Consider the following 26,179-nt stretch of genomic DNA (forward strand, 5'->3'; position numbering starts at 1 on the left):
TAGCTTACTTGAAGTTAATTTAAAATGAACCTCTAAATCTTGTTAAACAAAAAGTTTAAAGTGAGGGGATGTTGGTGGTCATGGTAACCAAGAGAAAGAGGCCAGCTGTTACCAGCTCTAACTGGGTGGAGTGGGGTAAGAGTGAGCTGGGGCTGAATCTCACCAAGGCTGAAGTTGAGGGTCTTGTGTTTGCCTCTCCCCCAGCCCCTCCAGATTATATTGGGGTATGTGCAGTCTGTATTTGAAAATAGTTGGTCTCTGAACACCAGAAACAACCTCTTTGGGGTTTTTTGATTAGTCTGTACTAGGCTCGTGAGAGACGGGGTCCTCTCACCCTCTTCTCTGAAGAGGAAGGAACACCGACGACCTCTGGAACCTTGGACTGGTCATAAGGCCAAGACGGCAGCCCCACACTGGGGCCAAGCCGTCTGCTCCCTAGTCTCTGGGGGGCCCTCTGCTGGTTCTGGAGTCAAGTGATGCTGGGGCCCTTTTGGCCCTCTGCTGCTCCCTGCTGGGGCTGCTGGTCCAAGCAGTGAGCTGAGCTGAGTGAAACAACACTGCCCACTCTCCCCCCAGCTTCCCGGGGGCCAGATTTATCGTGGACCACCACCTTGAGGTGCCTTTCCTGCCCCTCTTGGCCCTCCACCTGGCCTCCCTCTACCTTTGTTCTACCTCCCCCTCTGACTCCAGCCCCAAGAAATGACCACAGACTCTGAAGCGGTGTTGCTCACTACAGTGGTGGTTTACTGGGTCAGGCTAGTTTGGAACCCTTCTTAGAGCCACGGCTCCTGAGTCTCGAGGCGGGTCCTGTTTGGGCTTCAGGGGAAGGCAGCACCCGGCACTGGCCACGGACGCACAGCTGGCCAGAGGGGGTCAGGCAGCAAGTCATGGCGGCGGGATCCAGGTCCGGTGGTAATGACATTTGCTGGTGCACCTTCTGCGCCACGCGGAAGCCGCTCCCATCCGGGTCACAGCCCTCCAGTTGCCGCTGGCCAGTCACCATCAGGCATCCGCCGTCCACTTGAACCACCAGCTCCTCAGGGGTGAAGCCGTGGGCATACATCTTCATCTGGAAGCCATCCTCCGCATGGACGTTGCCCCGTACAGCTGCCGCATCTGCCGTGAGCTGCTGCACCGGCAGGGTGGTCACCTGGTTCTGTTCAGTAAAGGCCACGCTGGGACATCGGGACGCCGACTGGCTCCCGTTGGGGAGACTGCTACCGACCCGCTGCATCCGAGTGAGCAACTGCTGTGGAAGGGCGCGAGGCTCCGAATGCAGCGCTTGGCGCTGGGCCGGGCGGCGGACGCCGGGAGCGGGGGCCCTCGTGGCCCCGCGTGGCTCCGCTCCTGCCCGCGCGACGCCGCCCCGCTCAGGGGGCTCCCTTGGCTTCCGGCGAGGTTGGCTTCCACAGAGTATGGGGTCAGCTGTGCACGTCCTACCTCCAGGGGTCAGGTTGGCAGCCGCCCTGGCGCCCCCTGCTGCTGCTTTTATCTCGGATACGGCCGCTTTCTCGGGCCCTTCCCCACCTTAGAGAGGGCCCGGCCGCCGGGGCTGAGACACAACCGGATAGGCCAAAAGAGGCTGGTGGCGCTCGAGCCCAACCCTGGAGCTGTCACCAGCACGGAGCGGAGATGAGATTGAGCCGCCGGGCTCTTGCCCTTCTGAGAATCAGGCCTGGGGGGAAGGAGGACTGTCCCCTGAACAGAGCCATCAGTGTGACCGCGGGGTCATCCATTCTTGGAACGTCCTGCAGTTCTCTGACCACGCACAATCCTGCGACACATGGGGATTGGGAGGTGGATGCGCCTTCCTGGTTTCCGTCATTCCACCCTGGGCCTACTGTGGCAGGCTCAGAGCTGGGCTCTGGGACCACAAAGACGAAGACTTGGGCCCTGCGCTACGTGGGAGGTGCCCACCGTGTGGGCGGGAGAGCCGTTCCGCCCTCCTCTGCCTCTACCCCATCTCCACCTTGGTAGCCTTTTACCTGACCATGGCCATTACTCTGGCGCTCAGTGCTTAGAAAATAAACCCTTTTTGTTGAAGTATAACGTACGCAGAGAAAAGTGCGCAAAGAGAACACACCCGTGTAACCACTTAACAGGTCAAGAAATAGAACTGTTGCTGTTTAACCGCCACACTAGGTGCAACTCTGTGTCCCGAGACGTGTGGGATAGGGCCAGGGTGGGGGCAGGAGGGAGATGAGCAAGAAGCCAACTCGACTCCAGGCCCCAGGCCTGCATTTTCACCCTTGGGCTTGGGAGGTGATTCCCCAAACAGAAGCCTGTGTTCTGGGGTACTTCTCCTTGTCCCAAGAGGGCAGCAATCTTTACTATCTTGGAAGCCTTCGACAGAGATTACAAGTGAGGAGGAGTCAATCTGGGGTGCTCGCACGGGCCTCACTTGTCTGTCCGACATCAAGAAACAGGACAGAAAAGCCTAGAAGCTGGAGGCAAAGGGAGCGACCGTGAAAGACTACAATTCCCATCATGCTCCGGGGCAGGGACGCCTGCGCACTGAACGCCGGTTGCCCATGCGGCCCTAGGGCTGGAAGCGCCGCGCCGCGCTGCGCCGCGCTCCGCTGCGGGGAGGCCATGACGGAACCTTCCCAGGCCTCGACCCCGGCCCCGGCCGCGCAGCCCCGTCCCCTTCAGTCCCCAGCCCCCGCCCCAACTCCGACTCCTACCCTCAGCCCGGCTTCGGCCCCGACTCCGGCTCCCACTCCGGCATCAGCCCCAGCCCCAGCTACAGCCCCAGCCGGGAGCACAGGGACTGGGGGGCCCGGGGGAGGAAGTGGGGGTACCGGGAGCGGGGGTGATCCGGCTCGACCTGGCCTGAGCCAGCAGCAGCGCGCCAGCCAGAGGAAGGCGCAAGTCCGGGGGCTGCCGCGCGCCAAGAAGCTTGAGAAGCTAGGGGTCTTCTCGGCTTGCAAGGTGGGGGCGGGGCCTGGGGTGAGAGGGGGCGGGGCTTGGGGCATCCTAGGGCTTGGGTGGGAATGGGGGCAAAGGTCTGGCTGGGGAACGGCTTCTCACCCCGGGTTACAGGGTTATTGACTGATTTTTCTGCCTCCAGGCCAATGAAACCTGCAAGTGTAATGGCTGGAAAAACCCCAAGCCCCCCACTGCACCCCGCATGGACCTGCAGCAGCCAGCTGCCAACCTGAGCGAGCTGTGCCGCAGCTGTGAGCACCCCTTGGGTAAGGCAGGTAGTGCCCTTGGAGCTGGGGGTGAGGGGGGTGGAGGTGGTGGGTCCTACTTGGACAGGATGACTTAAGTGCCACATAGTTTCATCTCTGAAAGACCGAAGATGCCTCCTAAGGAGGAATTGGTCTGGGAATGTGTATGCCCCAAGGGAGGAGAAAGGAAATCTGCCAGCCAGAAGAGACAAGAGGCCACCCAGATAGGAGCAGTCAGTCTCGTTGCCGGTCACGCTGCTTGGAGGGACTGAGGGTGTGTCTTGGCTGGCGATGAAAAGGAGCAGGAAGCCCTCTTGATTTTTTCTGTTCTTTTTTCCCAACTGCCATTTATCCTTACAGCCGACCACGTGTCCCACCTGGAGAATGTGTCAGAGGATGAGATTAACCGGCTCTTGGGGATGGTGGTGGACGTGGAGAATCTGTTCATGTCTGTTCACAAGGAGGAGGATACGGACACCAAGCAGGTCTATTTCTACCTCTTCAAGGTGAGCTTCTTCCAAGTGAGTGTGCGTGGGTGAAGGAGGGAGGCCGGGGGGTCTGCAGCTCTGTATTCGTTGAGCTCTACTCCTCCCTCTTCTTCCAGCTCCTGCGGAAATGCATCCTGCAGATGACTCGGCCCGTGGTGGAGGGGTCCCTGGGCAGCCCCCCATTTGAGAAGCCTAATATTGAGCAGGTGGGATGAGGCAGGTGGTAAGAGGATTGGGGGCATCTTGGAGGAGTGGGGAGGCTGTGTTATCCATCCCCTCCAAGCTGAGGACAGGGGAGAGGTTCAGAGAAAGGAGGATGCTTTGGGCTAACCTCAGGGTGGGCATGGAGGTGGGAGGGGGTATAATTTCTCCTCACAGACAGCTCCAGAGCAAAAGCCCCAGAGAGCCCCCTGCCCTCAGGAAGCACCTACTTTTGGATAAGAAGGCCCTGCTGGCTGCTCACACCTCCTCCCGTTTTGTCCCGTACCTACCTCCCCTTCTCAGGGTGTGCTGAACTTTGTGCAGTACAAGTTTAGTCATCTGGCTCCCCGGGAGCGGCAGACAATGTTCGAGCTCTCGAAGATGTTCCTGCTCTGCCTTAACTACTGGAAGCTTGAGACGCCTGCCCAATTTCGGCAGAGGTCTCAGGCCGAGGACGTGGCTACCTACAAGGTCAATTATACCAGGTAGGTCCAGCCAGGGACAGCATGGGGGAGGCTTGTAAGCCCAGCCTGGGCTTTCATTTACCACCTCCCTGCTCCTCATCCGCTCTGCAGATGGCTCTGTTACTGCCACGTGCCCCAGAGCTGCGATAGCCTTCCCCGGTACGAGACCACTCACGTCTTTGGGCGGAGCCTTCTCCGCTCCATCTTCACCGTTACCCGGCGACAGCTGCTGGAGAAGTTCCGGGTGGAGAAGGACAAGCTGGTGCCCGAGAAGAGGACCCTCATCCTCACCCACTTCCCCAAGTAAGGCTTATTCTGGCCCGTCAGGATCTTGCACCACGTTCACATCCTCCCTGTGGTGCCCTTTTTTCCAGGAGGGCTTCCTGGATTGGTCCTTCTCACTCCATGAACCTTCTGGGATGTGGGCCTCTACCTGGGAGACTTGCCCAAGGCCCAGATATAATTTGCTAGCTCTTTGCCTTTTCACGTACTAAGTCTGGGGATGACAGGTACATGGCCCGAGTGCTAACACTGCCCACGCCCCTGGTAGACATGACTAACTGTTTCCCATGGGGTGTGGACGCAGCTCAGAATCCTTCTCACCACAGCACTCCAGGAGCTTACGCTTGAGGTGAAACCGTTTTCCACCCCTGTCCTAGTCCTTTCTGTAAGATTTTTCTCTGTTCTGCCACACCATCTTTTCATTTTAAACCTGGCTTACAGCCACCCAGTTCAAGCCTTTCCCAACTAATGCAGGCCCTCATGTGCTCCTCTTGCCACCAGGTGGCAGTAAGAGGTGGCAGGAGAGGGTGCAATCACATTTTGATACTGAGGCCCAGGGTGACTGGGTGCCCTGCCTGGCACACAGCACAGGATGGCTTCGGTTCAGACCCTGTCTCCCTGTGCTGTTCACCGTGGCATGCTGGGCTTCTAGTCTCCGTTCTGGATCATCCTGTCCTCCTACCTTCAGCGAGGGGCTCCCAGAAGACAGGGAGCTGTGCCTCTTCCTTGTCTGAAGGCAGAAGCTGTCTCTGTCTCCCAGTTCCCTGAGGGCAGCCTCCAGGCCTTCCCGTGTCTGGCGCAGGCTGCTCCCTCGGTTGGAGGACAGAGCTGTGGGACAGACTCTACCCTCCCCCCAGATTCCTGTCTATGCTGGAGGAGGAGATCTACGGGGCAAACTCTCCAATCTGGGAGTCGGGCTTCACCATGCCGCCCTCAGAGGGAACCCAGCTGGTGCCCCGGCCGGGTATGTGCCACACACAGTAGGCTTTCTGCTTGGTCCTCCTGGCTGAGCTCAGCCCCGCAGTGGAGGAGGGGCTGCAATTGGCAGCAGTGGGCAAGTACAGGAGGGCTCAGCTGGGGGTGGGAAAGCCCGGGTCCCTTAGAGGGACACACCAGCACCTTCGACCTCCATCCCCCGATTTTTTCGTCTCTCTCTATGTCAGCTACAGTCAGCGCTGCGGTTGTTCCCAGCGCCCCCATCTTCAGTCCCACCATGGCTGGGGGCAGCAACAGCTCCTTGAGCCTGGATTCCGGAGGGGCTGAGCCCATGCCAGGTGGGTGCTTGACCCCTGACCTCTGCCCCTCATTCACCCCTCCCCCAGCCTCTCTTGCTGTCCCTGGGAGACTTTGCCAGCTTCCTCAGCAGGCGAGAAGAGGAAGCTCCCAGAGAACCTGACCCTGGAGGATGCCAAACGGCTCCGTGTGATGGGCGACATCCCCATGGAGCTCGTCAATGAGGTCATGCTCACCATCACGGATCCCGCGGCCATGCTCGGGCCTGAGGTGGGCAGCCCAGCTTATGGACCAGTTGTGCTGGGGGTGGGGTGGTGGCTCACCACCTGAGACCCCAGCTCAACACCCCTCCTCTGGTGCCCAGACGAGCTTGCTGTCGGCCAACGCCGCTCGGGATGAGACTGCCCGCCTGGAGGAGCGCCGCGGCATCATCGAGTTCCACGTCATCGGCAACTCACTCACACCCAAGGCCAACCGGCGGGTGTTGCTGTGGCTCGTAGGGCTGCAGAACGTCTTCTCCCACCAGCTGCCACGCATGCCCAAGGAGTACATCGCCCGCCTCGTCTTTGACCCGTACGTCCCCAGGAGAGCCCAACCCGAGGCCACCACACCCAGGCACCTCCTCCTTGGCCTCCCCACTGCTCCCCAGGCCTCTTTCTCCAACCCTGGGTGATTCTTGCTCCTTAGTTCCCAGCACTGTGTACAGCTCAGGCCTCTGGGGTTGTTTTGGGCTCCTGGGGAGCATTTGGGGGACAGGTAGGGCCTGTGACCTGACCCTTCTCCCCTCAGGAAGCACAAGACTCTGGCCTTGATCAAGGACGGGCGGGTCATTGGTGGGATCTGCTTCCGCATGTTTCCCACCCAGGGCTTCACGGAGATTGTTTTCTGCGCTGTCACCTCAAACGAGCAGGTCAAGGTGAGTCCATGCCCCTGGTCCCAGCTGCATCCCACCCCCTGCTTCTGCTCTGGACGAGGTCGGAGCAGCACAATAGTGACACAGCTGCCCCCAACCCTTCTTTTAGTGGCCAGACAGTTCTTCACACCCCCACAAGGTGGCAGTTGTACTTTGATAACTGGATTAAGGAAACACCTGTTGACATATGGCACCCCAGAATCAGTAACACTTTTATTTTGTTTTTTTCTAGTTTTATTGAGATGTAACTGACATGTAGGACTGTGTAAGGTTAAGGTGTACAACCTGATGATTTGACTTACATACGTCGTGAAATGATGACCACAGTAAGTTTAGTGAACATCCGTTATCTCATATAGTTACAAAATTAAAGGAGTAGGGAAAAAAATGCTTTTTCATTGTGATGAGAACTCTCCAGATTTACAGTAACACTTTTAAATGGACCTGTATTTCTTTCATCACAAGAATGTTCACATACATTGGGGAGTTAACTTTTATAACAGCACCCTGTGCTGGGTGATAGTCCTGGTTTCTGTCCTTTAATTGTCACAGTAGACCCACTAGTAGGGTCCTTGGTTGTCCTGTTTTATTTTTTTAATTATTTATTTTTTATAAATTTATTTATTTTATATTTGGCTGTGTTGGGTCTTAGTTGCTGCGCGTGGGCTTTCTCTAGTTGCGGCGAGCGGCGGCTACTCTGCATTGTGGTGCGCGGGGTTCTCATTGCGGTGGCTTCCCTTATCGCGGAGCACGGGCTCTAGGCGCGCGGGCTTCAGTAGTTGTGGTGCGCAGGCTCAGTAGTTGTGGCTCACGGGCTCTAGAGCGCAAGCTCAGTAGTTGTGGCGCACAGGCTTAGTTGCTCCGCGGCATGTGGGATCTTCCTGGACCAGGGCTCGAACCCGTGTCCCCTGCATTGGCAGGTGGATTCTTAACCAGTGCACCATCAGGGAAGCCCTATTTTTTTATTTTTTATTTATTTTTTTAATACTCTTTTTAAAAAATATTTATTTATTGTTTATTTGGCTGTGTTGGGTCTTAGTTGAAGCATGCGGGATCTTCATTGTGGCATGCGAACTCTTAGTTGCGGCATGTGGGATCTAGTTCGCTGACCAGGGATCAAACCCGGGCCCACTGCATTGGAAGCGTGGAGTCTTAGCCACTGGACCACTGGGCAAGTCCCGTGTCCTGTTTTGTTTTTATTTATTTACTTTTTAAAATGGTGCAGCCACTTTATTTTATTTTATTTATTTATTTTTGGCCACGCTGTGCAGCTTGCAGGATTTTAGTTCCCCCACCAGGATCAAACCCGCGCCCTCTGCGGTGAAAGTTTGGAGTTCTAATCACTGGACTACCAGAGAATTCCATGGTTGTCCTGTTTTACATAACCCAGATCTGCATGGTGCCTCTTTGGTCCTGACGTGTGTGGAAGACAGTCTCTTTGGGGTTCAGATATTGTGATGAGTGGGGCCCTTGTGATTCCCCCTCCCCTTTCCTCCAATTCTGAGGCCCAGGGACTGGGAACTAGCCACCTGAGGACCACAGCTTCCTGGTTGGGTTTAGATGCAGGCCCTCCCTGCCATAGCTGGCCGCCTGACTTGGACACATTTCCTAAAATAGCTGAGTTTCAGTTTTTTTTCTGTAAAATGGAGGTAACGATAGCTGTTTCATGGGTTAACTTGAGGATTGCTCTGTAAAGAACCAAGCACCACACCTGTTCCAGAGTAAGCGCTTAGAAATCCAGCATCCTTCACTTTTCTCCCCATAAACTCCCCTTCCTCTGCCAGCCGCCTTTCCTCCTACCTGACTTGGATCCCCTGGCTATTCCCACCTCCTTTCCAGTCAGCTCCCTCCCCTCCCTGCCCTCCTGAGACCTCTCTAGCCACAGTCCTGCCCCCTCCCCGCTGAAAAGCCCTGCCCCCTTCCCCTGCAGGGCTATGGGACTCACCTGATGAACCACCTGAAGGAGTATCACATCAAACACAACATTCTCTACTTCCTCACCTACGCCGACGAGTACGCCATTGGCTACTTCAAGAAGCAGGTGACCCTCACCTCACCCCGTTTGCCCACTGCCTGGGGACAGGGGTCATTCTGTTTCATCCCCAGTGTGGATGGAGTGGGAGTCCCTTCGTCTCCCCTGTCCCATCCCACACCTGCGGGGAAGTCCTTAACGCCTGCATGCCTCCCTCCTGCTGCCCCAGGGAAGGATAGGGTTCTCTAGGGCAGCTGGGCAGGCTGGGAGAGCTGGGAGGTTCTGGGGGTGAGTCGGGGTGGGGGGTTAGCCAGCCTGGAAACATTCCAGGGACAGATTCAGGTTGGAAAAGGCTTGCCGATGGATTGGTCGTAACTCTCCACGCCCTAGGGCTTCTCCAAGGACATCAAGGTGCCCAAGAGCCGCTACTTGGGCTACATTAAGGACTATGAGGGGGCGACACTGATGGAGTGTGAGCTGAACCCTCGAATTCCCTACACGGAGCTGTCCCACATCATCAAGAAGCAGAAGGAGGTGTGTGCGCGTGTGCATGCGTGCACTCACATGCACGTCTCCGTGGGGCTTTTCTTGAACGTGCACTTGAGGGTGAACACGTGTGGATGTGTACCACGTGTACATGCATGGGTGCATGTGAAGTGGGATGGGCCAGGGTCTTGGTTCTTGCTCTGCCTCTTAGGGGAAATTAGGGGGGCCTGACTGTGGCCTGGGAGGGTGGTTCCTGGAGCTGGGTTGGCCCCTCAGACCCTTCCTTCCCTCAGATCATCAAGAAGCTGATTGAGCGCAAACAGGCGCAGATCCGAAAGGTCTACCCCGGGCTCAGTTGCTTCAAGGAGGGTGTGAGGCAGATCCCTGTGGAGAGCGTCCCCGGCATTCGTGAGCAGGGGTCTTGGCTGGGGAGGGGGTGTACTGCTTGGGGTGTGGACAGGCATTCTTAGGGGTGTTCTCCCGACTCCCCACTTTGCAGGAGAGACGGGCTGGAAGCCGCTGGGGAAGGAGAAGGGGTGAGTGTTGTGTGGAGGGAGGGGAGGGAGGAGGGGGAGGCAGAGGGCCCAGGAGCCTCAGACTCGGCCTCTCTTGCCCCAGGAAGGAGCTGAAGGACCCAGACCAGCTCTACACGACCCTCAAAAACCTGCTGGCCCAGATCAAGGTGGGGAGACCAGGCTCCCTTCTGGGGGTCCCTGTGCCAATAGCTGTGGCTTTCTGACCCAGGGTGGGGGGTAGCTGTCTCGAGCTGGGCGGGGGCACAGTGGGCCTGGCCTCAGCCCGGCTCTCCTCTGCAGTCCCACCCCAGTGCCTGGCCCTTCATGGAGCCCGTGAAGAAGTCGGAGGCCCCAGACTACTACGAGGTCATCCGCTTCCCCATCGGTGAGGACCCTCCGTTCCAACTCCTTCCTCCCACACCTGCTCAGGCTCCCTGGGCCGTGCAGCCTCTGAAAACCGTGCCCTTCTCTCCTGCTGCCCAGACCTGAAGACCATGACAGAGAGGCTGCGCAGCCGCTACTATGTGACCCGGAAGCTCTTTGTAGCTGACCTGCAGCGGGTCATCGCCAACTGCCGCGAGTACAACCCCCCGGACAGCGAGTACTGCCGCTGCGCCAGTGCCCTGGAGAAGTTCTTCTACTTCAAGCTCAAGGAGGGCGGGCTCATTGACAAGTAGTCTGGCTTTGGACCTCGGCCTCAACCTGGAATGTCTCCACCTCGGGTTCTGATCTAATCTCTGGGGTGCCCTTGTGCCCAGGTCCGCCTCAGTTTGAGACACTCCAGCCAGGGGCCCTCCAGCCCCTGATCCTGCAGCCCTTTCAGGGCCTTGGGGCACCCCCAAGCCTGCAGCTCTGTCCCACCCTTCATTGTGTGTGACCTTGGGAAGGGGTCTCTCAGGTCTGGGGTTCAGCCCCTGTAAGAGTGGCTGGTGGCCAGAGGATGAACAGCCCTGTCCAGCCCTGGTGGCCCCCAGTCCTGATCCCCCTTCTCCCCACCCCCCCAAAACACACACACACACACACACACACACACACACACACACTCACACACACACACACACACACACACACACACACACACACACACACACACTCCCTCAAGCTATGGAGTTTTGGAGCCAGGATCGCCAACTTTAGCTTGAGTGAGGGGGCTTCAGGGGTTGGAAGTTCAGCCTGGACTGGAGGGGCCATGCCTCACCCTGCACTGTTCTGTTTGTCCCCCAGGGGTGGGGGGCATGGGGACCATTCATTTCCTGGCATTAATCCCTTGGAGGGAATAATAAAGTTTTGGGGTTTTTTTCTCAGTGTGATTGTTTCTTCAGTAGAATCCCTGGCCTTAGCAGGCTGACCCTGTTCCGCCAATACCGCCTGCAGGCTGGGGCCGCCCTTCTCAGCAAGCCTCATGCCTGTCCCGCGCCCCTGGGGCGATGGGACCTGCTGGGCTGCAGCCCCCCACTTCTCCCTGCTGGCTGCTCCTGGTCCACGTGAAGACTCCACTCCTGGGGGAGGGGCTAGCAGGACCCAGGAGGAAAGAGAGGGTGCCTTGCTGTCAGCGGCACTTCTCTCCCCCTCCCCCCACTCCTCACCCTCTCACTCCCCCCTCTCCTCACCCTCTCACTCCCCCCTCACCCACCGTATCCCCCCACCCCCACTGGCCCCCTGAAGCAAACAAAGTTTTTTCTGTGGGGCAGCGAAGGGAGATTCCCAGGTTGATTTCTGCAGGGCTGGCTCCTCCCCTCAGTTTCAGTTTCCATTTCCTTCTCAGCGGAGCGCAGCAGCATCTGGGCTAACCCGGCAGGGCTGCAGGTGAGACCCGGGCTGGCACGGGGCAAGTGTGGTCTGCGGTACTCAGCCTTTCCCCCTGCCCAGATCAGGTTTCTGGTAGGTTCCACCGTTGCCCTGCCCCCTTCTCCAACCACCGTTGCCCTGCCCCCTTCTCCCTCAAGCTGGATAGAGTCCGGGGCACAGGGAGTTCCCTAGGCAAGACTGAGCTGGTCAGGAGTGGAGAGTGGCTCTGAGGGGTGCCGCGCCTGGGAGGGGGCCAGGAGGGCCAGTGGTCTGAGCTCCCTGCCATTTCCAGAATGGAGCTGCGACCCTACCAGTGGGAGGTGATCATGCCTGCCCTGGAGGGCAAGAATATCATCATTTGGCTGCCCACGGGCTCCGGGAAGACCAGGGCAGCTGCTTATTTGGCCAAGAGGCATCTAGAGACTGTAGACGGAGCCAAGGTGGTTGTATTGGTCAACAGGGTGAGTGTCCTGCCCTCCCCCCAGCGGCGTCTCAACTCCTCGGGTGCCTCTCAGGACCCTCCAGAACTCCAAAGCGGCTGTGACCATCTCTAAGCTCACCTGTCTTTTTACCCATTTCAGAACTCAGCCATGTCCTGGGGGTCACCTTGCTCCCCCCCATTCCCCAGGCCCTGATCTAGCTTCCTCTCCCCATCTCATTCTCCACCCCCAGGTGCACCTGGTGACCCAGCATTGTGAGGAGTTCAGCAGCATGCTGGGCAGACGCTGGACCATTACAACCCTGAGTGGGGGCATGGGGCCACGAGCTGGCTTTGGCCACGTGGCCCGGAGGCATGACCTGCTCATCTGCACGGCTGAGCTGCTTCAGAAGGCACTGACCAGTCTGGAGGAGGAGGAGCATGTGGAGCTCAACGGTGAGGGCTGGGGGCAGGGGGAAAGGGCGCACCCCTGAGGCCCCCTGCCTGCCAACCCCAGGGCTCCTGTTCTAGTAAAGGTGTTGGGACGTTTCATGGGATGAGGGGTTCCCCATTCACCAAACCCCAGCATACACCCCAGTAGAAACAGTAGACCTGGCTAGAGTGCAGGATCTTGGGCAAGTACCTTTCCCCAGCTGAGCCTTAGTTTACTAATCTGTAAAATGGAGGTAAATCGTCCCTGCCTGGCCCATTGTCTGCGGCCCAGCTGCAAGCTGTGAAGGGAGGAAGGAATTCTCAGATGAGTTGTGGGGACTACGTGAAACAGCTTATGGGAGGAAGGGCTTTGCAAACTTAGGTAATAACCTTCTCTTGTGTGCCTCCAGCCTTCTCCCTGCTGGTGGTGGATGAGTGTCACCACACACACAAAGACACCGTCTACAACGTCATCCTGAGCCGGTACCTGGAGCTTAAACTCCAGAGGACCCAGCCGCTGCCGCAGGTGCTGGGTCTCACAGCCTCGCCAGGCACTGGCGGGGCCTCCACGCTCGATGGGGCCATTGACCACGTCCTGCAGGTCAGCTTGGCCCCTGTGACCCTCCTACCAGAAACCTCCCTAACCTGTCCTGCCTTACCCCATGCCCATCAGCCCTCTCCAGACTCCCCCAGGCAGGGTTCAAGCCCCTTCGCCACCTAAGCTCCAGCCTCGAATGACTTCTTGTCGCACTTAGAATAATCTCCCAAGTCCACTCTGGCTTACAAAGTCCCATGTGATCTAGGCCTTGCCTACCTCCCACCCTCATTTCCTGCACCCTTCCCCTCACTCCCACTATTCTGGCCTTCTCTCTGTATCTTGAGCATGTCAGGCTTGTCCTGTCTCAGGACCTTTGCACTTGCCATTTCTTCTGCCCTGAGTGCCTTTACCCTGCACTTTACTTGTCAGGCTCTTTCTTGTCATTCAGGGAGCAGCTTAAATGTCACGGCTTCAGAGTTTTCCCTGATCATCACTGCACTCTTTTTTTCTTTTTAATAAATTTATTTATTTAATCATTTATTTTTGGCTGCGTTGGGTCTTCATTGCTGCACATGGGCTTTCTCTAGTTGCTGTGAGCAAGGGCTACTCTTCGTTGCGGTGCGCGGGCTTCTCTTTGCAGTGGCTCCTCTTGTTGCGGAGCATGGGCTCTAGGCGCGCGGGCTTCAGTAGTTGTGGCACGCAGGCTCAGTAGTTGTGGCTCGTGGGCTCTAGAGCACAGGCTCAGTAGTTGTGGCGTATGGGCTTAGTTGCTCCATGGCATGTGGGATCTTCCTGGACCAGGGATCGATCCTGTGTCCCCTGCATTGGCAGGCGGATTCTTAACCACAGCGCCACCAGGGAAGTCCTGCTGCGCTCTTTCATACCATCCAGTTTTATTTTTTCAGAGCTAGTTAACACTATGTGAAATTCTCTCATTCTGTTACTCTTTTTTTCTTTTTTTTTTTACCATTACTATTTTTTTTTTAATCAGTCATCAATTTTATACAAATCACAGTATACATGTCAATCCCAATCGCCCAATTCAGCACACCACCATCCCCACCCCACCGCAGTTTTCCCCCCTTGGTGTCCATACGTTTGTTCTCTACATCTGTGTCTCAACTTCTGCCCTGCAACCCAGTTCATCTGTACCATTTTTCTAGGTTCCACATACATGTGTTAATATACGATATTTGTTTTTCTCTTTCTGACTTACTTCACTTTGTATGACAGTCTCTAGATCCATCCACGTCTCAACAAATGACTCAATTTCGTTCCTTTTTATGGCTGAGTAATATTCCATTGTATATATGTACCACAACTTCTTTATCCATTCATCTGTCGATGGGCATTTAGGTTGCTTCCATGACCTGGCTATTGTAAATAGTGCTGCAATGAACATTCGGGTACATGTGTCTTTTTGAATTACGGTTTTCTCTGGGTATATGCCCAGTAGTGGGATTGCTGGGTCATATGGTAATTCTATTTTTAGTTTTTTAAGGAACCTCCATATTGTTCTTCATAGTGGCTGTATCAATTTACAGCCTCCAGCTGTAAATTTCTCCACACCCTCTCCAGCATTTGTTGTTTGTAGATTTTCCGATGATGCCCATTCTAACTGGTGTGAGGTGATACCTCATTGTAGTTTTGGTTTGCATTTCTCTAATAATTAGTGATGTTGAGCATTTTTCATGTGCTTCGTGGCCGTCTGTATGTCTTCTTTGGAGAAATGTCTATTTAGGTCTTCTGCCCATTTTTGGATTGGGGTGTTTGTTTCTTTAATATTGAGTTGAATGAGCTGTTTATATATTTTGGAGATTAATCCTTTGTCCGTTGATTCGTTTGCAAATATTTTCTCCCATTCTGAGGGTTGTCTTTTCATCTTGTTTATGGTTTCCTTTGCTGTGCAAAAGCTTTGAAGTTTCATTAGGTCCCATTTGTTTATTTTTGTTTTTATTTCCATTACTCTAGGAGGTGGATCAAAAAACATCTTGCTGTGATTTATGTCAAAGAGTGTTCTTCCTATGTTTTCCTCTAAGAGTTTTATAGTGTCCAGTCTTACATTTAGGTCTCTAATCCATTTTGAGTTTATTTTTGTGTATGGTGTTAGGGAGTATTCTATTTTCATTCTTTTACATGTAGCTGTCCAGTTTTCCCAGCACCACTTATTGAAGAGACTGTCTTTTCTCCATTGTATATCTTTGCCTCCTTTGTCATAGATTAGTTGACCATAGGTGCGTGGGTTTATCTCTGGGCTTTCTATCTTGTTCCATTGATCTATGTTTCTGTTTTTGTGCCAGTACCATATTGGCTTGATTACTGTAGCTTTGTAGTATAGTCTGAAGTCAGGGAGTCTGATTCCTCCAGCTCTGTTTTTTTCCCTCAAGACTGCTTTGGCTATTCGGGGTCTTTTGTGTCTCCATACAAATTTGAAGATGATTTGTTCTAGTTCCGTAAAAAATGCCTTTGGTAATTTGATAGGGATTGCATTGAATCTGTAGATTGCTTTGGGTAGTATAGTCATTTTCACAATATTGATTCTTCCAATCCAAGAACATGGTATATCTCTCCATCTGTTGGTATCATCTTTAATTTCTTTCATCAGTGTCTTATAGTTTTCTGCATACAGGTCTTTTGTCTCCCTAGGTAGGTTTATTCCTAGGTATTTTATTCTTTTTGTTGCAATGGTAAATGGGAGTGTTTCCATAATTTCTCTTTCAGATTTTTCATCATTAGTGTGTAGGAATGCAAGAGATTTCTGTGCATTAATTTTGTATCCTGCAACTTTACCAAATTCATTAATTAGCTCTAGTAGTTTTCTGGTGGCAGTTTTAGGATTCTCTATATATAGTATCATGTCATCCACAAACAGTGACAGTTTTACTTCTTCTTTTCCAATTTGTATTCCTTTTATTTCTTTTTCTTCTCTGATTGCCGTGGCTAGGACTTCCAAAACTATGTTGAATAATAGCGGTGAGAGTGGACATCCTTGTCTCGTTCCTGATCTTAGAGGAAATGCTTTCAGTTTTTCACCATTGAGAATGATGTTTGCTGTGGGTTTGTCGTATATGGCCTTTATTATGTTGAGGTAGGTTCCCTCTATGCCCACTTTCTGGAGAATTTTTATCATAAATTGGTGATGAATTTTGTCAAAAGCTTTTTCTGCATCTATGGAGATGATCATATGGTTTTTATTCTTCAATTTGTTAATATGGTGTATCACATTGATTGATTTGCGTATATTGAAGAATCCTTGCGTCCCTGGGATAAATCCCACTTGATCGTGGTGTATGATCCTTTTAATGTGTTTTTGGATTCTGTTTGCTAGTATTTTGTTGAGGATTTTTGCATCTATATTCATCAGTGATATTGGTCTGTAATTTTCTTTTTTTGTAGTATCTTTGTCTGGTTTTGGTATCAGGGTGATGGTGGCCTCATAGAATGAGATTGGGAGTGTTCCTTCCTCTGCAATTTTTTGGAAGAGTTTGAGAAGAATGGGTGTTAGCTCTTCTCTAAATGTTTGATAGAATTCACCTGTGAAGCCATCTGGTCCTGGACTTTTGTTTGTTGGAAGATTTTTAATCACAGTTTCAATTTCATTACTTGTGATTGGTCTGTTCATATTTTCTATTTCTTCCTGGTTCAGTCTTGGAAGGTTATACCTTTCTAAGAATTTGTCCATTTCTTCCAGGTTGTCCATTTTATTGGCCTAGAGTTGCTTGTAGTAGTCTCTTAGGATGCTTTGTATTTCTGCAGTGTCTGTTGTAACTTCTCCTTTTTCATTTCTGATTTTATTGATTTGAGTCCTCTCCCTATTTTTCTTGATGAGTCTGGCTAATGGCTTATCAATTTTGTTTATCTTCTCAGAGAACCAGCTTTTAGTTTATTGATCTTTGCTACTGTTTTCTTTGTTTCTATTTCATTTATTTCCGCTCTGATCTTTATTTCTTTCCTTCTGCTAACTTTGGGTTTTGTTTGTTCTTTCTCTAGTTGCTTTAGGTGTAAGTTTAGATTGTTTACTTGAGATTTTTCTTGTTTCTTTAGGTAGGCTTGTATAGCTATAAACTTCCCTCTTAGAACTGCTTTTGCTGCATCCCATAGGTTTTGGATCGTCATGTTTTCATTGTCATTTGTCTCTAGGTATTTTTTGATTTCCTCTTTGATTTCTTCAGTGATCTCTTGATTATTTAGTAACGTATTGTTTAGCCTCCATGTGTTTGTGTTTTTTACGTTTTTTTCCCTGTAATTGATTTCTAATCTCATAGCGTTGTGGTCAGAAAAGATGTTTGATATGATTTCGATTTTCTTAAATTTACTGAGGCTTGATTTGTGACCCAAGATGTGATCTATTCTGGAGAATGTTCCGTGCGCACTTGAGAAGGAAGTGTAATCTGCTGTTTTTGGATGGCATGTCCTATAAATATCAATTAAATCTATCTGGTCTATTGTGTCATTTAAAGCTTCTGTTTCCTTATTTATTTTCATTTTGGATGATCTGTCCACTGGTGTAAGTGAGGTGTTAAAGTTCCCCACTATTATTTTGTTACTGTCGATTTTCTCTTTTATAGCTGTTAGCAGTTGCCTTATGTATCGAGGTGCTCCTATGTTGGGTGCATATATATTTATAATTGTTATATCTTCTTGGATTGATCCCTTGATCATTATGTATTGTCCTTCCTTGTCTCTTGTCACATTCTTTATTTTAAAGTCTATTTTATCTGATATGAGTATAGCTACTCCAGCTTTCTTTTGATTTCCATTTGCATGGAATATCTTTTTCCATCCCCTCACTTTCAGTCTGTATGTGTCCCTAGGTCTGAAGTGGGTCTCTTGTAGACAGCATATATATGGGTCTTGTCTTTGTATCCATTCAGCAAGCCTGTGTCTTTTGGTTGGAGCATTGAATCCATTCACGTTTAAGGTAATTATCGATATGTATGTTCCTATGACCATTTTCTTAATTGTTTTGGGTTTGTTTTTGTAGGTCCTTTTCTTCTCTTGTGTTTCCCACTTAGAGAAGTTCCTTTAGCATTTGTTGTAGAGCTGGTTCGGTGGTGCTGAATTCTCTTAGCTTTTGCTTGTCTGTAAAGCTTTTGATTTCTCCATCAAATCTAAATGAGATCCTTGCTGGGTAGAGTAATCTTGGTTGTAGGTTCTTCCCTTTCATCACTTTAAGTATATCATGCCACTCCCTTCTGGTTTGTAGAGTTTCTGCTGAGAAATCAGCTGTTAACCTTATGGGAATTCCCTTGTATGTTATTTGTCATTTTTCCCTTGCTGCTTTCAATAATTTTTCTTTGTCTTTAATTTTTGCCAATTTGATTACTATGTGTCTCGGCGTGTTTCTCCTTGGGTTTATCCTGTATGGGACTCTCTGCGCTTCCTGGACTTGGGTGGCTATTTCCCTTCCCATGTTAGGGAAGTTTTCAACTATAATCTCTTCAAATATTTTCTCTGGTCCTTTCTCTCTCTCTTCTCCTTCTGGGGCCCCTATAATGCGAATGTTGTTGCGTTTAATGTTGTCCCAGAGGTCTCTTAGGCTGTCTTCATTTCTTTTCATTCTTTTTTCTTTAGTCTGTTCCGTAGCAGTGAATTCCACCATTCTGTCTTCCAGGTCACTTGTCCGTTCTTCTGCCTCAGTTATTCTGCTATTGATTCCTTCTAGTGTAGTTTTCACTTCAGTTATTGTATTGGTCATCTCTGTTTGTTTGTTCTTTAATTCTTCTAGATCTTTGTTAATCATTTCTTGCATCTTCTCGATCTTTGCCTCCATCCTTTTTCTGAGGTCCTGGATCATTTTCACTATCATTATTCTGAATTCTTTTTCTGGAAGGTTGTCTATCTCCACTTCATTTAGTTGTTTTTCTGGGGTTTTTTCTTGTTCCTTCATCTGGTATATAGCCCTCTGCCTTTTCATCTTGTCTATCTTTCTGTGAATGTGGTTTTTGTTCCACAGGCTGCAGGATTGTAGTTTTTCTTGCTTCTGCTGTCTGCCCTCTGGTGGTTGAGGCTATCTAAGAGGCTTGATGGGAGGCTCTGGTGGTGGGTAGAGCTGACTGTTGCTGTGGCCTCTGTTACTCTTTTTTTTAAATTTAAATTTAAATTTATTTATTTGGCTGAGTCGGGTCTTAGCTGTGGCACACGGGATCTTTCATTGCCGTGGGCAGGCTTCTCTGTAGTTACGGGGCACGGGCTCCAGAGTGCGCGGGCTCAGTAGTTGTGGCGTGCAGGCTTAACTGCCCCGCAGCATGTGGGATCTTAGTTCCCGGGCCAGGGATCGAACCCGTGTCCCCTGCATTGGAAGGTGGATTCTTAACCACTGGACCACCAGGGAAGTCCCTCATTCTGTTACTCTTTACTTGTTTATCATCTGTCTCCCCAACTCCAATGTAAGATGCTCTGTATCCCTGGTAACTAGAACAGCACTGGGCATAGAGAAGGAAGGCAATAGCTATTTCTTGAATACATGAGTCCCCACTCCCAGTGGCCCTGCCTTAGCCCATCCTGCCCCAAGCTCTGCCCATTGTCCCCACAGAACCCCCCATTCCAGTGAACTCCTCTCTGTTGCCCCAGCTCTGTGCCAACCTGGACACGTGGCGCATCATGTCACCCCAGGACTACCGCTCCCAGCTGCAGGAGCACAGCCGCCAGCCCTGCAAACAGTATGACCTCTGCCACAGACGCACCCAGGTGCATGGGGGGAGGGCCGTGGCAGGGGGTGGGGTCTGGTGTGAAGTTAGGGCACCTGGGGTTGAGCTCTGACTCCACCCTCACTAGCTCTGTGGTTTCAGGTTATTTGCTTTTGTCTCAGCCTCCATCTCCCCTTTTTGTGAAATGGGGCAGATACAGCCCATGCCCTCAGCCTGCTGTTTTGTTTGACTCAGATGCCACCGTGGGCATCTCTCAAAACCCTGGGCACGCTTTGCAAACAGTAAAGCTGGGGCACTTTGTGCTGAGGCTGTTCCAAGCTCTCTCCTGTGGTGCAGACACTGTCTGGTGTTTGCTATGACAGGGCTGGACAAGGACTAGACATCACTGTGCTCGGGCCAGAAGTCAAGGATTCCGACGTAGCAGGAGCGGGGTGCAGGACCCCGACCTCTGCCTCCAGCCAGGACTCCTTTCACACCCCAGCCGGCCTCCCTCTGGGGCTCCCTCCTGTCCAGCTCCGATGTGCCGGCAGTAGCGGCGCAGCTTCACCCGGAGATCAGCGTCCCCACTGGGTGCCCATTCCCCCGATGTGTGTGGGAAACCCCTCACACCCTCACTCTTCTCGTCCAGGAGCCGTTTGGCGACATGCTGAAGGAGCTCATGGACCAAATCCACGACCATCTGGAGATGCCCGAGTTGGGACGGGACTTCGGGACGCAGGCCTACGAGCTACGAGTGGTGGAGCTGAGCCGGGATGGTGAGAGGGGCCGTTCTAGGGAAGGGCTAGGCGGCCGGGGCGGTCCGGGGCGGTCCGGGGCGGGGCCATCCTGGGCGGAGCCTTTCGGGGGCCCGTAGTCTAGGCGGAAGTGGGCCCTGGAGGGGCGTGGCCACTCAGGCCCTGCGAACCCTGCCCTCCCTCAGCGGCTGAGGCGGGGCTTCAGGAGCGGCGGGTGTACGCGCTTCACCTGCGTCGCTACAACGACGCACTGCTCATCCACGACACGGTCCGTGCGGTGGATGCCCTGGCCACTCTGCAGGATTTCTACGACAGGGAGCGCACCACTAAGACCCAGATCCTGCGTGCCGAGCGCTGGCTGCTGGCGCTGTTTGATGGTGAGGCTCGCAACTGAACTAAAGGTCAGAGGCCAGCCAGGACGCAGGTGCCAACGTGGGTGGGGAAGGTGCCAACGAGGGTACTGGGGCCCTAATTTTCTAACCAAAAGTCAAGACCGTGGATATGACAAAAGATAATATGCCCTCATTTGTGAAGGTTTGCATAGATATAAAAACTAATTCATGTTTTTGACAGAGATTTTTAAAAAACCATTTAATTGGGACGGTCCTTGAAGGTTTGGGATGTGTGGTACCTTTAAACTGGGAAAGTGAGGTGGTCAGAGGATGAAATGTAAGGCTAGAGGAGGCCTCAGCACAGGCTGGAGGGCAAGGATCTTTCTGAAGAGACCTGAGTTGAGTCAGACCTGGGGAGCAAAGATTAGCATGAAAATGTCCAGGGTCATCCTGGTAGCTGGGTTGAAGAGGGGTACTGGATGAGGTATGTGAGCAAAGGATTCTACACTGTAGGCCCCCGACCTAAGGCTGGCCGGCCTTAAGGCTGGGCAGGCAGAGGGTATCCTTAAATGTGCTTTTGGTGCTGTTCAGGGGAATTAGGCAGGAGCAGGTGTCGTCAGGCACCCCCTGACCCCCAACTCCTGTAATCTTATCCCCATGAGTCCCCCACGCCCAACCCATGCCTTGCCCACCTCCAGACCTGAGTCCTGCGCCTCTGTTTTGGGCTTTTCTGGCAGACCACAAGAATGAGCTGGCCCACCTGGCAACTCATGGCCCAGAGAACCCGAAACTGGCGGTGCTGGAAGAGATCCTGCAGAAGCAGTTCAGGGGCCCTGCCAGCCCCCGGGGCATCATCTTCACCCGGACCCGCCAGAGTGCTCACTCCCTCCTGCTCTGGGTCCAGCAGCAGCCAGGCCTGCAGACAGTGGACATCAGGCCCCAGCTGTTGATTGGGGCTGGGAACAGCAGCCAGAGCACTCAGATGATCCAGATGACTCAGGTGTGGGTTCTGGGGAAAGGAGCTGAGGGTGGGGCTTCCCTAGTGGAGAAAGGGAGGGGACGGAATCTTCAGCACAGAGCAATGGGGGACTGATTAGCTCCAGGCAGAGGGCAGAGAGCTGAGGGGTGGGGTGGAGAGGTAGACACTGAGATCCCCAGTGTTGAAGGTTCCCCCAATCTGGAGATCTCTGGGGGAAGAAAGGCAGAGGCTTGGGGATCTGCAGGGAGAGGCGAGTGATGTCCTCAGGACAGGGAATCAGGGGTCTGGGGTCCCTTGCATGAGAAGAATAGGTCCTGAGAGCTCCTAGAGTAGAGGGGCAGGGACCTTTAGGGACTCCTAAGGGAGACAGGGGTTAGATGGGTACCTGGGAAGATGAGCAAGGTCCTGGGGCTACTTGAAGATAGAGGTGGGGACACAGGGTTCCTAGGGAAAGGGGACAAGATTGTGAGTAAAAGGGCTAAACCAGGAGAGGCTGGGCTGGCAGGAAGATAGGCCTGAACCCACCTCATTTACCATCCTCTTTCTCCTCCCCCACTTCCCCCCAGAGGGACCAGCAAGAAGTGATCCGGAAGTTCCGGACTGGTACCCTGAACCTCCTGGTGGCTACGAGTGTGGCAGAGGAGGGGCTGGACATCCCCCAGTGCAATGTGGTGGTGCGCTATGGGCTCCTGACCAATGAGATCTCCATGGTCCAGGTGCCCAAAGCATCCCTCCCCAAAACAGCCCTCAAAGGATGCTGTGTGGGACCCCAGCCCCACTCAGGCCCCTCTGTTTTCTCTTTCCCCAGGCAAGGGGCCGTGCCCGGGCCAGCCAAAGTGTATACTCATTTGTGGCGGCCCAAGGTAGTCGAGAGCTGAAGCGGGAGCTGACCAATGAGGCGCTGGAGGCTCTGATGGAACGGGCAGTGGCTGCTGTGCAGGAGATGGACCAGGCCAAGTACCAGGACAAGGTTTGTGGGCAGCCTGAGTACCCTGCGGGGAAGGGGACTGAGGACGCTCTGCCTGGAAGGTCTCTGACTGCACACACATACACTCCCCTGGTCCCCCTTCCTCTGGGGGCTAGCCTGGCCCACCTGGGGAAGATTTGAATGAAGGGAAAGGTAGAGGCTGGGGTGGGGCTTCCAGGGAAAGCAATGACTGTTCTCCAAAATGCCTTGGAAACAGGCCTTATCCAGGGCTTTGAATTTATCCTCATCACCAAATATTTTGTGTATCTGTGAGAGCTGCCTTACAGCCCTTCTGGAACCAGGCAGCAGGGAAACAAACAGACACATCCACAAAATAAGCCCAGAACCAGGGCTTAAATCAGTTCCCCTGAGGCAGGGTCACCATCGTCCAGCCTTGTTCAGGATGGTCCCTATTTACTCCTGTTGTCCCAGCATAATTATTAATGGTGCCCCATGTTAGATTAAAAGAAGCCACTTTGCACGAAATCCTCCAAAGAGGGAGTAGAGATTCAGCAAAAAGACTTGCCTTCCTCTCATATTTTTTTCCACCCCCATATTTTTTTCCACAGAGCTGCTTGCTAAAAACTCCAGGGATGGTTGAGGAAGTCCCTTCTGGGTGCTAATAATCTGAGGTCTTTGGGAGCCCTTTGTCCCCCTGGGAGCATTCCTGGGGTCAGGTCTCTCAGGCCCCAGCCATGCCCCGTGTCCCCTCCCACCCCAGATCCAGGATCTGCAGCGGGCAGCCTTGGTCAAGCGGGCAGCCCAGGCAGCCCAGCGGGAGAGTCACCAGCACAAGTTCCTGGCAGAGCACGTGCGGCTCCTCTGTGTCAACTGCATGGTGCCTGTGGGCTATGGGAGTGACCTACGGAGGGTGGAGGGTACCCACCACGTCAACGTGAACCCCAACTTCTCGTGAGAACTGTACAAGGGGCTGTCGGGATGGGAAGCGGGGAGAGAAGAAGGGTATGATGGGAGATGGAGAATCCCTCCCATCCAGCCAGTACTTTGAGGGTTTGGAAGGTTAAAGAGCATTTTAACAACTACCAAGTATGCATTTTCACAGTAGTCTGAGTAGACAGGGCTTATCATCACCCCACTTTACAGGTGAGGAAACAGAGGCTCAGAGAGGCTAAATGACTTGCGCAAGCCCCTACAGCCACTACGTGGTTGAGCAAGAGCTGGCATTCAGGATGCCAAATGCTGAGGGGCCACAGACTGGCCCCCTGGCCCCACCTACTTTGTTTTTGTTTTAAAATATTTATTTATTTATTTTTGGCTGCATTGGGTCTTAGTTGCGGCACCCGGGATCTTTCGTTGCAGCGTGTGGGCTATTCGTTGTGGCGCGCGGGCTTCTCTCTAGTTGTGGCACGCAGGCTCGTTAGCTGCAGCACATGGGCTCTGTAGTCGAGGCACATGGGCTCTGTAGTTGAGGCGCACGGGCTCAGTAGTTACGGCGCCTGGGCCAAATTGCCCCGCAGCATGTGGGATCTTGGTTCCCCAACCAGGTGGTCCTACCTACTTTGAAGACATCAAGAGGGGCTAGTTGTCCCTGAGCCATCCCCTCATCTCCCACCCTCTAGAGGGTAACCTTTCCCCATCCTCCATCCATTCATTATTTATTAGGCACCTGTTATGCCAAGGATCTTCACACAGGTTCTCTCATTTGAGGAGGTAGCATTTCAACTAGGACTTGTCTTGAAGGATGCACTGGGTTGGAAAGTGAGATGAGGAGAGGCAGGGATGATGCAACGGGAGTAATTCTGGTTGACCTGAGTGGAAGAGATGGTGAAAGATGAGATTCTGAAGGAACACAGACTGGCCTGTGGAGGACCTTGAAGGTTGGGCCTGAAAGTTTAGCCTTTGTCCTGTAGGCGATGAGGAGTCTTGGAGGGATTTTGAGCAAGGGAATGTCAGGGTCAGATGTACATTTGTAGAGGGTCACTCTGGCAGTTGGTGGAAGGATGACGTGGGGTTGAGAGTGAGGATGGAATGGGATGGAAGGATGGGGCAGGGAGAGCTGTTGGGGGGCTGTTGAAATCATCCGGGTGGGTAGTGCTGAGGCCTGAGCTTGGGCAGAAGAGGGTGCCGTGGAGGCAGCATAGGCAGCGTGTAACCTCTCGACAGGCAGGAAGGCCCAAGGCCCAGGCGCAGGCTCAGCAGGCAGGAGGGCATGAGATCTGGGGCTGGGGTTGGGGGGTGGGGTCCATGAGGGCTATGGCCACTCCCATTCTTCTCCAGGATCTACTACAACATCTCCCATGAGCCTGTGGTCATCAACAGAGTCTTCAAGGACTGGAGGCCTGGGGGCGTCATTAGCTGCAGGAACTGTGGGGAGGTAAGTGCTGGGGCCGTGGCCCTTAGCACTAGTCTTGAGAAGTCCTCAGTCTGAGGGAGGAAGCCCGGCCTCTGCCATCAGGGTGCCCTCACTGGGATGGGGGAGGCAGCCCTGCCCCAGGAGCTCCCAATCTGAGGAGAGGAGTTCCACCCCTGTCTTAGGGAGCCCACAGTGTGATGGGGGAGATAGCTCTCAGGCTGAGGTGGGAGACATAGGCCCAGCATTCATGAACTCCAACCTGAGGAGAGAAGCCCAGTCTGAGGACAGAGATGCAGACCTGGCCATCTCTGTCCCACCCACAGGGCTGGGGTCTGCAGATGATCTACAAGTCAGTGAAGCTGCCAGTACTCAAAGTCCGCAGCTTGCTGCTGGAGACACCGCAAGGGCGGATCCAGTCCAAGAAGTGGTCCCGCGTGCCCTTCACCGTGCCTGACTTTGACTATGTGCAGCACTGTGCCCAGAGCCTGGCACACTTCTCCCTGGACTGACCATCTTGTCCCTGCAGTGCCTGCTGTAGCCTGCAGGGGGCGGGAGAATCCACAGCAGCCACCATCTCCTGGGCAAAGCCTGGGTCCAGCCCCTCCCTCCAGAGTCACCAGCTTCAGGCTCCCGGCTGACCAGCCACAGAGGAACCCTGGGCACCCAGGCTGGCTTGGACTCCCACACTGAGGAAGCAGCTGGAGAGCCGCAGCTCATCCCAAACCCCCCTTACATGTACACAGACACCTTCGTGTGCAATGGATGGAGCTGGTGGGGGGAAACTGAGGCAGAAAATGGCCCCACTGTACTAGGCATCGCCAGTTTCCCTTGGCTTCAACATTCCTTCCCTGCCAAGGCCACTTGTATTCTTTGAGATTCTCCGTAAATTAAAAAATAAAGAAGTAGAACTCATGTAGAAAATGGGTGGTATTTTTTTTTTTTAATTAATTTACTTATTTATTTATTTATTTTTGGCTGTGTTGGGTTGGGTCTTTGTTTCTGTGCGAGGGCTTTCTCTAGTGGCAAGCGGGGGCCACTCTTCATCGCGGTGCGCGGGCCTCTCACTATCCACTATCGTGGCCTCTCTTGTTGCAGAGCACAGGCTCCAGACGCGCAGGCTCAGTAGTTGTGGCTCACGGGCCCAGTTGCTCCGCGGCATGTGGGATCTTCCCAGACCAGGGCTCGAACCCGTGTCCCCTGCATTAGCAGGCAGATTCTCAACCACTGTGCCACCAGGGAAGCCCCAATGGGTGGTATTTTTAAAACAGATGTGTTGAGGTATAATTGACATAACTGTACA

General features: G+C 53.1%; 3 protein-coding genes across 6 annotated transcripts; 2 read left to right on the top strand and 1 right to left on the bottom strand.

Annotated features, from left to right (window-relative positions):
- Positions 1 to 751: 751 nt before the first annotated feature.
- HSPB9 (heat shock protein family B (small) member 9) lies at positions 752 to 1,234 on the bottom strand. The gene has a single exon (XM_061176922.1). The coding sequence runs from the start codon at positions 1,232 to 1,234 to the stop codon at positions 752 to 754; it is 483 nt and encodes a 160-aa protein (XP_061032905.1).
- A 1,289-nt stretch (positions 1,235 to 2,523) lies between these two features.
- Positions 2,524 to 11,031, top strand: KAT2A (lysine acetyltransferase 2A). 2 transcript variants are annotated; one of them, XM_061174765.1, is made up of 18 exons: positions 2,524 to 2,931; positions 3,071 to 3,194; positions 3,534 to 3,679; positions 3,778 to 3,867; positions 4,166 to 4,347; positions 4,438 to 4,629; positions 5,466 to 5,572; positions 5,772 to 5,882; positions 5,972 to 6,111; positions 6,206 to 6,414; positions 6,631 to 6,757; positions 8,685 to 8,795; positions 9,117 to 9,260; positions 9,506 to 9,620; positions 9,712 to 9,748; positions 9,831 to 9,894; positions 10,028 to 10,112; positions 10,211 to 11,031. In XM_061174765.1, exons 1-18 carry the CDS (start codon positions 2,593 to 2,595, stop codon positions 10,402 to 10,404), a joined length of 2,517 nt encoding a protein of 838 aa, XP_061030748.1. In that variant the 5' UTR covers positions 2,524 to 2,592; the 3' UTR covers positions 10,405 to 11,031. The 2 variants fall into 2 exon arrangements, with proteins under 2 accessions (XP_061030748.1, XP_061030749.1); XM_061174766.1 differs by having other exon boundaries at positions 5,975 to 6,111.
- Positions 11,032 to 11,499: 468 nt separating this feature from the next.
- Positions 11,500 to 25,800, top strand: DHX58 (DExH-box helicase 58). Of its 3 annotated transcripts, none has more exons than XM_061175672.1 (13): positions 11,500 to 11,533; positions 11,808 to 11,976; positions 12,188 to 12,389; positions 12,776 to 12,966; positions 19,477 to 19,593; positions 20,182 to 20,308; positions 20,473 to 20,664; positions 21,357 to 21,619; positions 22,165 to 22,314; positions 22,407 to 22,568; positions 23,287 to 23,477; positions 24,804 to 24,900; positions 25,203 to 25,800. In XM_061175672.1, exons 2-13 carry the CDS (start codon positions 11,809 to 11,811, stop codon positions 25,386 to 25,388), a joined length of 2,046 nt encoding a protein of 681 aa, XP_061031655.1. In that variant the 5' UTR covers positions 11,500 to 11,533; position 11,808; the 3' UTR covers positions 25,389 to 25,800. The 3 variants fall into 3 exon arrangements, with proteins under 3 accessions (XP_061031655.1, XP_061031656.1, XP_061031657.1); XM_061175673.1 differs by lacking the exon at positions 11,500 to 11,533 and adding an exon at positions 11,541 to 11,608; XM_061175674.1 differs by lacking the exons at positions 11,500 to 11,533; positions 19,477 to 19,593 and having other exon boundaries at positions 11,680 to 11,976.
- Positions 25,801 to 26,179: the final 379 nt, after the last annotated feature.

The sequence above is a fragment of the Eubalaena glacialis genome, chromosome 19 (genome assembly GCF_028564815.1).
Source record: "Eubalaena glacialis isolate mEubGla1 chromosome 19, mEubGla1.1.hap2.+ XY, whole genome shotgun sequence".
Classification (NCBI taxonomy): domain Eukaryota; kingdom Metazoa; phylum Chordata; class Mammalia; order Artiodactyla; family Balaenidae; genus Eubalaena; species Eubalaena glacialis.